Genomic DNA, 15,049 nt, shown 5'->3' with positions numbered 1-15,049 from the left:
ACCCTTTACATGTGTGGGCCCCACTACAGACTGAACAAGATTAAATGAGTTGGTAATATTTAGGAAATCCCTCGCCAGGGGGTTTTCTGGACAACACACATGAATATTACAGTCACCGACGATCAGGACCCGGTTGTATTTCGGCATAATTTCAGCCAAAAACACAGAAAACTCAGTCAAAAAGTCTCTATTGTATTTAGGAGGGCGATACACCACAGCACACAGGACTGTGTGGGAGGCACCCAGCTCAAACAAGCTGAATTCAAAGCTGGGGAGAGCCGAAGATAGAGTTATTTGTTTTCACCGTTGTTGGACGCCCGATTGCCTGTTGGCTGGAGTAGCGGTGTTTCGCCCTCCTACGGGCTGCGACGGGTTGATCTTCGATCGAGGTACTTCTGTGTGTTGATGATGGTGGCGTTTGCACCTCCCCTTCCCACTCACAGCTTCTGGTTAGTGTTGTGATACACACACTGGAGCTTAGCTACCTGTTAGCCTCTCTACGGTTGTGTTTCGCTTTAATTTGTGATGGTAGCATCTCGCCCCCTCTCCTAATTTTAGCCTACCTTTTCGGTTTTTGGATTGAGCTACCTGTGGTAGCATCTGCATTTGATTGCTTTAATCAGCTTATTCGGTTTTGTGCTGAGCTACCTGTGGTAGGATCTGAGTTTGATTGCTTTAATTGGTGATGGTAGCGTCTCGCCCCCTCTCCCAATTTTAGCCAACCGCTTATTTGGTTTTGGATTGAGCTACCTGTGGTAACATTGAAGTTTGATTGCTTTGATTGGTGACGGTGGCGTCTCACCCCCTCTCCCGATTTTAGCCAACCTCTCACTCTATTTTGCGTTGAGCTACCTGTGGTAGCATCTGAATTTGATTGCTTTAATTGGTGATGGTAGCCTCTCGCCCCCTCTCCCAATTTTAGCCAACCGCTTATTCGGTTTTGGATTGAGCTACCTGTGGTAGCATCTACAATTGTTGTTTGCTTTAATTGGTGACGATAGTGTCTCACCGGTATGCAACCGGTATTCCGACATCCCGTCACTCAGACATGACGCCACTGCGACATCCCGCCATTCCGACACTTTGATACCACCATTCTGACACTTTGATACCGCCATTCCGACACTTTGATACCACCATTCCGACACTTTGATACCGCCATTCCGACACTTTGATACCACCATTCCGACACTTTGATACCACCATTCCGACACTTTGATACCACCATTCCGACACTTGTTGGGAGCTGTCAGGGTTTCGGACTGGGAAAAAAAAATCGGCCCTGGCAATTTTCCCCGGGACCCCCCCCCCCCCCCCCCCTCAGTATTAATTAGTATCTCCAATCTAATTAAATAAAAATAAAACACGAGCACAGACCGCTCAGTCAATGGCATGTACCCATAGAAAAAATACACACACATCACACAACCTGACTATCGACTGCTAACAACCATGATCAACCTACACAAACCCAGACACATAATGGCTCGGCGGCCAGCAATCGGATAAACCAATGAAGTGAATCAATCCTGTGAAAGAATGAAAACAAGTGAATGAAACCTGCACTCACCCATTATGAAGTTAGCTCTGCACCTCCATAACCTGCTCAGCAAACTCCTTGACGTCAGGTATGGTTGGTAACGTTACTGCGGCTAGCATTAGCAACGAGGCTGCTAGGCTTGCTAAATTGGTAAGTATTAGGCTACTGAAGAAAGCTAGTCTTTTTAGCTACGTTATATATCATCTTTCTTCTCGGCTATAACCTCTGTTTACGGCCACTGGCCCTAACCTGACGCGCTAGCTGTCAAATCACCGGAAGTTTTCACCGGAAGTACTCGCGCACACACAAAAGCTCTCTCCAGACATATCTTTCTTTCATTCCGCCCAGATGAAATTTAATGCCGCCCAGATGAAATTTAATGCCACTCTTCGAAAATCGGCGAAATTTAAGACATTTTATCTGCCGGTGAACCCAAGTGTCCATTGTCCTGATAAAGATCTAGCCTACCAGCTGTTGTGAGGCTTCACTTTGACAGCATTCTCAGTGGTTTAAGGTAAAATAAATTGAGGCAATTGTCACAAAAACAAGTAGCATCCGTTTTACACTGCCAAATGAAATATTGGCTACACAACGAGCCCCTCGTCAGCCCTCATCATCAGTAAATTTCTGAGTGGGTGCGATCAGTCTTGCTTGACTTGCGTGTTGGAATGTCTCTCTCTCGGGCATTTGTAGCTGGTGCAGCCCTATTATTGCATGGCGAGCTGTCCACGCGTGTGGTGCTGAAATCGCGTGTCAGAATGGTGGTATGTTGAAAAGAAAAAATCATACCGCCATTCCAACAAAAGAAAAAATGAAATTCGGAATGACGGGACGTTTCATTTCTTAAAAAAATGTCACCATTCCGACAATTGAACGTCAATGTCGGAATGTCGGTATGTCGGAATGGCAGCATGTAACCTGTCTCACCCACTCGCCCAATTTTAGCCAACCTATCACGCTATTTTGCGTTGAGCTACCTGTGTTGGCCTCTACGATTGTTGTTTGCTTTAATTGGTGATGGTAGCGTCTCGCCCCCTCTCCCAATTTTAGCCAACCGCTTATTCGGTTTTGGGTTGAGCTACCTGTGGTAGCATCTAAGTTTGCTTGCGTTAATTGGGGCATGATCACCTGGTGGAGGCCCTGTCAGAGACTTCCTGCATGAAATGCAGTTACATGCCCCGTGCTGTGAGGGTGACTCGGCTGGCCCAATTGCGCCCCGAGGTTGGCAATGACCTTCCATCTTCTGGGCAGGTGGCCCTCCCTAGGCGCTCAAAGCGCCGGAATGAGACCACAGTCTCTGTGGCTCCTCCTAAGAAGAGTCGAGCGTTTGTCTTCAGAATTGACAGAAATTAAATCCCTTTTTGAGGCACGCCAGCTGGATCCTTCGCTGGTTGGATTCTCTTCTCCACCCATGCCTGAGTTGGCTTTGGAGGAAGACGTGTTGTCTTTGGCTGCCTCTGCCCTCACTTTAGGAGTGAGGAAGGGGCGCAGTCATCTCGTACAGAGACTGGCTCACTCTCTTCGTCTCAGAGTGCAGCTAGTGGGTCGAGTGGCAGCTCTATGCGGGACATCATGCATATGGCATTGAGGCAGCTGCAGTTGGACGTCCCGCAGGTGGAGGAGTCCGCTCCTCCTGGAAGTGCCTTTGTCAGGCACGGACGGGGCCCTTCTCCCTTCTCTGTCCTTCCATCAGGAGTACCTGAAGGAGTTACACGCTTGTTGGCGGAACCCTAGAGCCTTTTCACGCCTCTCCACAGATGGTCGCGTGTTGGCAGCTATGCATGAGTCGGTTAAAGCGGGCTTGGATCGTAGGCCTGCGGTTGAACCTGATGTGGCCACACTAATTTTGTCACCAGATGAGGCTCTGCGTCGTGATGTGCCACAAACTCTGGCCGCCGCCCCACCAGGGGCCATGGGGACAGACGGTGAGGCCACCAGGCCGACCGCGGGATATTTTTCCCATCAGCAGCTCAGTTATTGGGCTGCTCATGCTGGGGATCCACGGGTGGTTACCACCCTTGCCCCTGGTTACCGGCTACAATTCCGACGGCAGCCTCGCAAGTCACGCCGGATCAGGGTGACCATAATCACCGACACGGTGTAAGCTCAAGCACTGGACCAGGAGCTTTCTGCCCTCCTGGCCAAGGGTGCAATCGAGACAGTGGATCCTCTGCAGCAACCCAGAGGCTACTATTTTGGATCTCAGGGGACTGAATCGATATCTAAAGGTGCTGCCCTTTCACATGCTCACGACGGCAGAGGTTCTTCAGACTGTTACGAGGGACGAGTGGTTTATCTCAATAAACCTGACGGATGCGTACTTTCATATACCTGCTTTCAGTTCTACTACTCGTTTACAAATCGCGGAATGGTTTAGGTCCAGAATACATAAATGAAATGCTAGTAGAGTATAAACCCAGTAGAGCTCTGAGATCTGCTGACTCAGGTCAGATAGTGGAGCCCAGAGTTCAAACTGGACCCGGTGAAGCAGCTTTTAGCTGTTATGCTGCACACAACTGGAACAAACTACCAGCAGCTTTTAGCTGTTATGCTGCACACAACTGGAACAAACTACCAGCAGCTTTTAGCCGTTATGCTGCACACAACTGGAACAAACTACCAGCAGCTTTTAGCCGTTATGCTGCTCACAACTGGAACAAACTACCAACAGCACTGAAATCAGCCCCAACTGTAAGCACTTTTAATTCCAGGTTAGAAACATTTCTCTTTCCGTGTGCTTATGGTTGAGTTTATATTTTTCTTTTTCCCTCTTCTTGATTGCTTCTAACTGTGTTTTAATTTCTATTCTATTTTTTTCTCTTTAAATTGCTTGCTTTTATGCTGCTTTATGCTGTTCTTTTAAATGCCTTGCCTTTATGTAAAGCACATTGAGTTGCCTGTGGTATGAAGTGCGCTATATAAATAAAGATACCTTGCCTTGCCTTACCTATTGCGGCAGAGCATCGACGTGTTCTCTGGTGCTCCCGTTTGGCCTCTCTCTCTCCCCGAGGGTGTTCACTCGTTGCGTAAAAGCAGACCTTTCTCCTCTGCGGGCCTGCGGAATGAAGGTTCTTCCATACCTCAACGATTGGCTTCTCTGCGCCCCATCCCGAGCGCATGCTTCTCGCGATACAAGTAGTCTGCTTGGTCACGTGTCCCAGTTGGGCCTCCAGGTCAACTTGGAGAAGAGCTGCCTGACCCCATCTCAGACAACCACGATTTCTTGGGGTGTTTCTGGATTCACCTTCCATGAGGGCTTACCCATCTGCTCAAAGGGTGAACGATATACTCCGGTTGGTCAGTCGATTCAGGCTGGGCCGGCAGTTTCCTTACGTTGCCTTCCTGCGGCTGCTGGGCAAACTGACGTCAGTCACTCAGGTTGTGCCCTTAGGTCTGCTGTCACTGCGCCCTAACACATAGATGTACTGGAGCTGCGTCCTGTGCATTTGGCTCTCAGACACTTTTTGCCCACCTGGAGGGCAAACATGTTCTGATTCGGTCAGACAACACCTCTGCGGTCTACCACCTCAACCATCAAGGTGGCACCAGGTCAGTGCAGCTTCTGGAAGTGTCCAGAGATCTCCTGGAATGGGCCTCTCCTTGCCTGTCCACCCTGCAGGCAGTATACTTACCAGGGCGGCACAACCATGTCGCAGACTCTCTTTCACGCCAGGCGACTGCTCCGGGAAGAGTGGTCCCTTCACAGCGACGTAGTGCTCAGGATCTGGGACCTCTTTGGTCAGGCGGAGGTAGATCTTTTTCGCCACAGAGGAGTCAACTCAATGTCCTCAATGCTATTCCCTTACGGAGGCATCAGGTGCACTGGGCCAGGACGCATTGGCTCATCCTTGGCCAAGGGTCCTCCTATATGATTTTCCACCCCTGTCTCTGATTTGGCCTACTCTTCGGAGGGTTGCTGAGGAGGGCCATAAGAGGTTGCTAGGGGCTCCGTGTTGGCCAGCACGGCCATGGTTCCCGCTCTGACAGAGTCTTTGTCACGGCATCCCGTGGTGTCTTCCGACCAGGAGGGATTTGCTGTCTCAGTTGGGACTGTTATGGCACCCCAGTCGTCAACGCCTCCGACTGTGGGTGTGGCCGCTGGACGGCTTGAGCAGCTGCTGACAGGATATTTGGGTCCCGTTAGACTCACCCTTTTGAGTGCCAGGGCACCCCCAACTCGCCAGTAGTGTGAAGACAGGTGGCGGCTGTTTTCCCGTGGTGTTCTGCCCGCAATGATGATCCAGTCACCTGTGCAGTGTCCACTATCCTGGAGTTTCTCCAGTCTCTTCTTGATAAGGGCCGCTCTCCTTCAACACTTAAGGTGTATTAGCGGCGATATCATCTAATCATGCTGGCTTTGAGGGCTGTACCATGGGGAGCCATTTTCTAGTTTATCTTTTTTTGCGTGGTGCTCGTAGGTTGCACTGGTATGGCTCTGGTGTTACCTTATGGCCAAACACTGCACTCCTGCCTAAAGTGTTATCTCGTTCTCATTGCAACCGGCCATTGAGATTGGCACGATTTCAGCCTGTGTCAGAGGGAACTGCTGATGGGTCTCGGTCGTTGTGCCCAGTGAGGGCACTGGAGGCATACATTGCAGCCACTGCTGCTATACGACGCTGAGACCAAATGCTCTTGTATTATGGAGGCCCTAGGTTAGGTTGTCCTCTTTCCAAGCAACGCCTCTCCCATTGGATCGTGGATGTCATCTGCCATGCCTACGCTGCGGAACGCTGCTTCCGAGTCGTTGGTGTGAAGGCGCACTCTACCAGGACCGTCTCCGCTTCCTGGGCAGCCTTGAGAGGGGCTATATGTGGAAGCAATATGTGCTGCTGCATCATGGGCTTCCCCGAGCACGTTCACCAGATTTTACAGGGTTAATTCAATTCAATTCAATTCAATTCAATTCAATTCAAAAATACTTTATTTATCCCAGAGGGAAATTAAATGTTGATGTAGCTCAATTAAATCAAGGAGTTATTATAGATGCTGATGGCTGTGGGCAGGAATGATTTCCTGTAGCGGTCCGTTTTACATCCAAACTGAAGAAGGCTTTGACTGAAGAGACTCTGTTTTCCGATAACAGTCTCATGGAGAGGATGTTCAGGGTTGTCCATAATTCTCTTGATTTTATGCAAAGTCCTTCTTTGCATTATTGTCTCCAGAGGTTCCACAGTCATCCCCAGAACAGAACCAGCCTTCCTTATCAGGTTGTTGAGTCTTTTTAGGTCCCTGGTTCTGATGCTGCTGCCCCAACAGATGACGCAAGAGGAAATGACGCTCTCAACAACAGACTTGTAGAAGATCTGCAACATCTTGTTGCAAACCTTGAAGGACCTTAGCTTCCTCAAGAAGTACAGTCTGCTCTGTCCTTTCTTGTAGATGGCTTCACTGTTGTGTCTCCAGTCCAGTCTGTTGTCCACATGAACACCAAGGTATTTATATTCCTCAACCACCTCCACTTCTTCTCCCATGATGGAAACAGGGTTTGATCTGACCCTGTTTCTCCTGAAATCTACAATCATCTCCTTTGTTTTGTTAACATTCAAGATGAGATGATTGTTCCCACACCATGCCACAAAGCGGTCCACCAGCTCTCTGTACTCAGCTTCTTGTCCATCTCTGATACACCCGACTACTGCAGAGTCATCTGAATATTTCTGTAGATGACAGGAGTCTGACTTGTACTGGAAGTCTGAAGTGTACAGAGTGAAAAGGAATGGTGAGAGTACAGTCCCCTGTGGTGCTCCTGTGCTGCTGATCACCTGGTTAGACACACAATTCTTCAGTCTGAGAAACTGTGGTCTGTTTGTCAGGTAGTCATCAATCCAGGTGATTGTTGAGGCCTCCACCTGAGTCTTCTGGAGTTTCAGACTAAGCAGATCAGGTTGGATTGTGTTAAATGCATTGGAGAAATCAAAGAACATGATCCTCACAGTGCTGCCTGCTTTGTCCAGATGACAGTGGGTTTGTTGAAGCAGGTGTATGATAGCGTCTTCAACTCCAACTCCATGGCGATAAGCAAACTGCAGGGGGTCCTGATATGTGCTGGTTTGCTTACACAGGTGGGTCAACAGGAGTCTCTCCAGGACCTTCATGATGTGGGATGTCAGGGCAACAGGTCTGTAGTCATTGATGTCTGAAGGATGAGTTTTCTTTGGTACCGGAACCAGACAGGATGTCTTCCACAACAGTGGTACCTTCTCTTGGGTCAAGCTAAGGTTGAAAAGGTGTTGCAGAATCCCACAGAGCTGCTCTGCACAGGCCTTCATGACTCGGGGGCTGACACCATCTGGACCTGCAGCCTTGTTCCGGTTCAATCTCTCCAACTGCCTCTTCACCTGACTTCTAGAAACAGAAAAGTGGGAGGGGGAGGCAAAGGGGACAGCAGCATCTCCTGATTGGGTTGATGACAAACTAGTGGAAGCAGAAGAATCCATGACTGAGGTGGAGGTGGAGATGTTACAGGAAAGCTGTGGGTCAGAGGAGGGTGGGATGTCTCTTTGGCTGGGAACAGGAGGGGAGGATGGTGAGCTTGTTCCTGAACTGAACCTGTTGAAGAATGTGTTCAGCTCATTTGCTCTGTCCAGACTTCCATCCATTCGATCCTCCCTCTGCTTGAGGCCTGTGATCTTCTTCATTCCTGACCACACATCTCTGATATTGTTCCTCTGCAGTTTACTCTCAAGCTTCTTTCTATACACCTCCTTGCTCTCTCTGATCTTGACTTTGAGCTGCTTCTGTATACTCAACTCCCTGTCTCGCTCCCTAAAGGCTCTTTTTTCTTGTTCAATAGTTCCTTTAGCTCACTGGTGATCCAGGGTTTGTTATTAGGGAAGCATCTCACTGTTCTGGTGGGGATGGTGTTGTCCACACAGAAGTTTATATAGTCAGTCACACACTCAGTCATGGCATTAATGTCCTCTCCATGTGGCTTACAAAGAGAAATCCAATCGGTTGCATCAAAACAACCCTGTAAGGCTTCTTCAGTTTCTTGTGACCACTTTCTAACAGTCCTTTTTGTGACAGGTAGTAATGTGGCCTCCCCTCATCCTCTGGACCAGGTTCTGCGGCAAAGGTCCTCTGAGCCTTTTCAGTGAGGTCTTTGCTCTGGATTCCTTGTGACATTGCTGGTATTAGTCATTCAGTGCTTTCAGCACCGCCCTCTGGCGGTCAGTAGGGATGACATAGAACGAAAGTTACGTATGTAACTACGGTTCTATGAATCCCGGATGACCCCCAGAGCTTCTCTGTCACTCAGAATCCTTGCATTCCACGAGAAGATTCTGTAGGAACAGAGCGTCGGATGACGTCAGGCTATATAGCCTCTGATTGATCATCCGACATGTCACAGGTGTGACTGTTGGTATTACTACTCGAACGGCGCATGCGCAAAGGGAACATTCACTGCTTTCAGCACCGCCCCCTGGCGGTCATACAGGATTCATAGAACCATAGTTACATACGTAACTTTCGTTTGTTCTTGTAAATGAAGAATCTTCCTCACACACCAGAGTAAGTCATGGAGTTCCTCAGGGTTCTATGCTTGGACTGATTCTTTACACTTTATACATGCTTCCATTAGGTACTATTATTAAACAGCATGGCATAAATTTCCATTGCCATGCTGATGACACTCAGCTGTACTTATATATGTATAAAATACGTATTTTTTTAACCTACGAGCAATTTGAGATTTATTTATGCTTTCATATCATCACACTAAGACTCCTGCAACTCTCTTTATACCTGTCAAGTAAATATTAAACTTTTTACACTCTGTAAAACACCTAAAGTCCTCAAATCAAGATCTGCTAACTCTTCCTAACTCCCGACCATGAACTCAAGGGTACTGCGAGTTTGGTGTGCTGAGTCTGAGACTGTGGAACAGTCTTCGTCTGACGATCAGATTTACAAGCTCTCTTGGATGTTTAAGAGCATAAGACCCAGCTCTTTTCAAAATGTTTCTTTGCCTGACTTGTCAAGTTTTCAGATTCGGCTTTCCACTGTTTTGCCTTGTGTAAAGGAAAATTAATTCCTATATGCATTGTATTGAGTGTTACTGTGTATAACCTATCATAACGTTACTAGCTACGTTTTGTTCATCTTAACGTGTGCAGTCTATTAAACAAGATAGACTCTGTTCGCATATGGGCAAAATTGGCTGACTGCGATGTTATGGTTCTCTCAGAGACGTGGCTTAAACCCTCAATAACCAACACATCCATACACATCAAAGGATACAACATCTTCAGGTCTGACCGCGTAAACAAAGGAGGTGGCGTTGCTATCTATGTCAAATCACATTTGAACTGTTCTTGCATCGAATCGTGCACCAGAGCTAAATATTTTGAACTATTGACAGTTAAACTGGAGCTACCCAATGGCGCTGACCTCAGTATCGTGGGGTGCTATCGTCCACCGTCAGCAGTTTGCAAGGCTGCAACTGCGCTTATGGACCACTTAAATAAATTATCCGACAAAGAGTTTATTTTGATGGGTGATCTAAATTGGGACTGCCTGCCCTGCATGCCGGGGAAGGTGCAGGAAATATGCGATGTCTTGCAACTGTCGCAATTGATAAACTCTCCTACTCATTTAAATCCAAAGCATATGGAAAAATCCACTCTTATTGATGTTATTCTCACAAACTGTGCTTTTAAATATTGTGCAACTGGAGTGTTTTGCAATGATATTAGTGATCACTGTGCTATTGCTTGCGTCAGAAAATGTAAAATTGTGAAACCCAAACCACGCTTCATTTATAAAAGAAACTATAAGCACTTTAATGAGCAAGACTTTTTGCATGATCTTTATGACGGTGACCTGCACCGTATCGGTGAAATGGTTGATGTTGAATTAGCCTGGGAATATTTTAAAACTGTTTTTATTCAATTAATTGATAAGCGCGCCCCCATGAGGAGATATCGGGTCAGTGGCAAAGATAATCCATGGTTTGATGATAACCTGGCAAATCATATCAGGCTGAGGGATAAGGCTTGGTCTCTGGCCAAGCGACAAGGCGATCCTGTATCCTGGAATAATTATAGGGCACTGCGTAATAAGTGTACAAAGTTAGTTAAGGCTGCCAAAAGTAACCATTATTTGCAATTGATAAACGAAAACCTAAATGACCCCTGTACATTTTGGAAGCTGGTTAAGTCCACTGAAGGGACTGTGGAAATACCTACGCTGCCTGAAGTGTTAAAAATATCTCAAGGTGAGGTAAAAGGGAAAGATAATATTATTAATGCGTTTAATGATCATTTTAATATGGCTGCAGAAAAAGTTACATCTCACCTTCCAGTGTCAGAAAACCTTACATTGCCTCAAGGTGTGATGTCATCCAGCTGTTTCAATTTTGCTATTATTACACCCCTCCAAGTGTATCAAGCTTTGTCTAAATTAGACATAAGAAAATCTACTGGTGTAGATAAAATTGAGCCCCTGTTTTTGAAGGCAGCAGCAAGTGTGATTGCCAGTCCTATAGCCTCAATATTTAATCTTAGCCTCTCCAGTGGGGAAATCCCTAGGTCATGGAAGTCAGCCATGGTTCTCCCACTGCTGAAAGGCAGTGATCCCTCAATGCCAGACAACTATCGCCCCATTTCCAGATTATCAGTAACTGCTAAAATATTTGAGTCTTTAGTGAATGAGCAGGTTAAACATTACTTGTCTGATAATGGAATTTTAACATCTACACAATCAGGATTCAGACAACATCATAGCACGATCACTGCCACTACTTTAGTTGCCAATGACATCCTCTCTGCCCTGGATAACAAGAAGTCCTGTGCTGCTCTTTTTGTTGACCTTTCTAAGGCTTTTGACTGTGTGAACCATGATCTTCTTTTGCAACGTCTTCAACATATTGGTTTTAGTGACATAACACTGAAGTGGTTTTTAAACTATTTATCTGGGAGAACCCAATGTGTAGCTGTTGACAGCAGTCAAAATGGGTGTGCCTCAAGGGTCGATTTTGGGGCCTATTTTGTTCACCATTTATATAAATAACCTTTGTGTTGGTCTTGATTCAGCAAGGGTGCATCTCTATGCTGACGACACTGTTTTATATACATCTGCCCCCTCTGTAAAGACAGCAGTTGATAATCTTCAATCTGCTTTTAGCATTTTGCAGGCGTCTTTGCTTAGTCTGCGACTGGCTCTAAATGAAAAGAAAACAAATTACATGGTTTTCACGCGTACCCGCTCATCATTACCTAATGTTGAAGTGTCCACTACAAATGGGACCTTGTTAGAAAGGGTTAAAACATATAAGTATTTAGGGATTTGGCTTGATGAGAAGTAAAATTATGAAACACATATTGCCCATCTTTTTAAAAAGCTTAGACCAAAATTGAGTTTATATTTCCGCTTGAAAAAGTGCTTTCCTATTGCTGCCAGATTAAGATTGGTACAGAGTACATTTTTACCCATCCTAGACTATGGTGACATATTGTATATGCATGCCTCCACCTCTCTTTTAAAAACGCTGGATGTAGTTTACCATGCAGCGCTGTGTTTCATCACTAATGCAAACATGAGAACACATCACTGCACACTATATGAAATGGTATCATGGACTTCACTACCACTCAGGAGAAAGATCCATTCACTCATTTTTATTGCGAAGGCATTGGTTGGTAAACTCCCATCATACATCAACTGTCTATTGTCACGCCAAACCAGTTCCTATGGCACTAGGTCAGGAAATAAAATAATGTTAAATATTCCTACTGTACGTACTGTACTAGGCAAGACTTCTTTTAGTTCATATGCCCCATATGCTTGGAATAACCTCCAAAACATCTTAAACTTGGAATCTGTCCCCTCTATAGATGCTTTTAAAAATCTTTTAAATACAACTTTGGTAGAGGAGTGTCACTGTTTTTAGGTTATCAGTTTTACTGTTTGTTTTTTTATGTCATTCTGTGTCTTTTGTGGTCCCCTGTATTCCTGTCTGTTGTGTGTTTGCTTTTCTTTTCACTTTTTTTTTCCTTTTTTTAGTGCTTGCCTGTCTGGCTTACTAGCCTTTGTCTAATGTTTGTTTGTCTTTATGTGTTATGCATGTGCATATGCCGTCTTGGCCAGGACTCCCTGGGAGAAGAGGTTTCACACCTCAATGGGACCTTCCTGGATAAATAAAGGTCAAATAAAATAAAAAATAAATAACCTCCTGCAAGGATACCACCCTCTCCTGTTTTTTCTCAAATCCTGTTTTACAATGGTGGGCTTGTTAGAATAGATAGAGAATCAGACAGCTGCACTTTAAGGAGGATAGTAGGGAAGATGGTACTGGGAGCGGTGTCAGGGTAGCCTTGGCTGTAGTTGGGGAGGAAAAGTAGATAAGAAAGCTCAACTATATCAAAGGAGCAATGACGCAACAATCTGCATTATAACTGAATTGTGTTTGTGTCATTGGACAGAGCAGCTCTGTACTCTGTACTGTGTTGTTCTCTCTTGCAAGATATTATTAAAAGCATCTTATCTCTTCAGAAAATAACTGACTCTGTGCTGTACTAAAATTTCCACCACACTTGCATGCTTTCCTTATTTCAAATGACTTTATCGGTCTTTTCCTTGTATTTGATACTGTTTCTATATTGCTTTGAGATGTTTTTTCTCAATATTCTTGCTTCAAATGTTGTCTCCATTTTTGCCTGCATTTTTTTCTTAATGTAAAGCAGTTGAGCAAAGCAAAAATTTGAATGACCTCTACGTCTACCTAAAAGCTTCAACATATTGTACGTTATTAAAATTTGTGATACGTCAGATTTTGTTCTTGTTTATAAGACCCAAGTTTAATCTATTGCATTTTGACTCCAGTGAGTAATATTCATAATTAGCTTTTACATTACAAATTAAACTAAGGCACACGTGCTAATTTCAGTACAACTAAATTGAACTCTTTGTGAGTGTGTGTGTGTGTGTGTGTGTGTGTGTGAGTGAGCACAACCTTGGGTCCTCAGAGTTGTCATCTTCTGTGTCCTCAGTAGCTTCAGCTTTGCCTGTGAGTGTTTGTTGAGGGCCAGAGGCTATATCACAAAATAACAGAACATTATTCCCGACTGCCTGACACACTCATACATCTGTTCAGTTTAAAAGTTTGATATATAACTGGTAGCAAGATAGCAATGCACTTACCATTCTCAGTTCGGTATAGGTCTGAGCTCCCTGTTGCTTCCCTAGCACTGGAAACATCAACATCTGTCTCTGCACTGCTCTCTGGACTGTACATATCAAAGTATTCAGTCAATTGTGTTCCATTTTATCTTCAGTCATTTAACAGCAGCCAGAGAAACAAAAAATAAAGCCCTCCAATACTGTACACAAAGAGGGAAAAAAGATAATGAGGGTACTAGATTAGATCTGCACAAGGACTATAACAATGGCTAGGACACCTTTGCTTCATGCCATTCCCTGTCTTTTATATTTTGATTTTAATTTATTCACATACTGTATCACATGCAGTACGTCAGACTGAAGAACTGCACGTCGGACACTGTGGTTACCGCAGCACCACAGGGGACCCTGCTCTCTCCCGTCCTCTTCACCTTGTACACATCTGACTTCCAGTACAACACTGGGCTCTGCCACATGCAGAAATACTCAGATGACACTGCGATAGTTGGCTGTAGAGTCCTGCACTGGAGCCCTAGGCCCGACAGCCCGAGGGCCGGGCTTCGGGCTGACGACCGTATAATTACCTCGGACACGGGCCGGGCTTCGGGCCGACGACCGTATAATTACCTCGGACACGGGCCGGGCTCGGGCACTTTTATTTTTCAATTGAATTATTAAAAAAACAAAAAACCTGCTAATTAAAGAACTGTGTTGTGTTTAAATGAAAACAATTGAACGCAGCAGCAGCTGCTCTGCCCCGCGCCAGCACCTCCCTAATATAGGCATACGGACTCACACAGTCCTCCGACATGCCTTAAACACAGATGAGCTGGCTGAAGTAGTCCCAGTAGCAACAACAAAGCAAGGCTGCTCAATTTCTCCATTGATAAAATAAATTCACAACTCTACAACATAAACATTCATGTAGAATATAGCATATACTTTGTTGTCTACAGTAGTAGATCAACCCTCATCTTACTTTGAAGCAGAGTGGTGCTTTGAAGCTCCCAGCTCCCAGAAGTGACGTCAACGCAGCTTTAGCAGCAGAGAAGCTATCAGGCTTGTGTTGATAATAATAAACTCCTGGACTATGTACAAACTTCCAAATGCCTCGTTTTGTGAGTACAGACCATATTTGTCCTACTGTAGAAGTTTGGTGTCATGGCATGTGATTTTAGTGTGGTAATTTTGGAGATACTGCCAGGTTCCGTTAGCGCTTGTACTAAGCTATTCGGGATAACTCGGTAACTCAGCTGATGTTCAGCCAAGATCGGAAAAACTTCGGGTGTGCTACATGGCTGGATGTCACGGTTCAAATGACCGTAGGGTGAATCTACTCCGAGCCGTGGTGAGAGCGCACGATTGCGTGATGTCTCCCTAGATGGT

General features: G+C 45.5%; 1 protein-coding gene across 2 annotated transcripts in view; it reads right to left on the bottom strand.

Annotated features, from left to right (window-relative positions):
• Positions 1-15,049, bottom strand: part of nbr1b (NBR1 autophagy cargo receptor b) — a 288,590-nt gene that overhangs the window by 83,074 nt on the left and 190,467 nt on the right. For both annotated transcript variants that reach the window (XM_075454950.1, XM_075454951.1), the window contains exons 19-20: positions 13,685-13,770; positions 13,497-13,575 (exon numbers count right to left, since the gene is read on the bottom strand). In XM_075454950.1, coding sequence (XP_075311065.1) covers positions 13,497-13,575; positions 13,685-13,770 — 165 coding nt within the window. The remainder of the gene's footprint in view (positions 1-13,496; positions 13,576-13,684; positions 13,771-15,049) is intronic.

This window comes from Odontesthes bonariensis, chromosome 21 (assembly GCF_027942865.1).
Source record: "Odontesthes bonariensis isolate fOdoBon6 chromosome 21, fOdoBon6.hap1, whole genome shotgun sequence".
NCBI classification, from domain to species: Eukaryota; Metazoa; Chordata; class Actinopteri; order Atheriniformes; family Atherinopsidae; genus Odontesthes; species Odontesthes bonariensis.
This window is presented reverse-complemented; position numbering and strand designations above follow the sequence as displayed.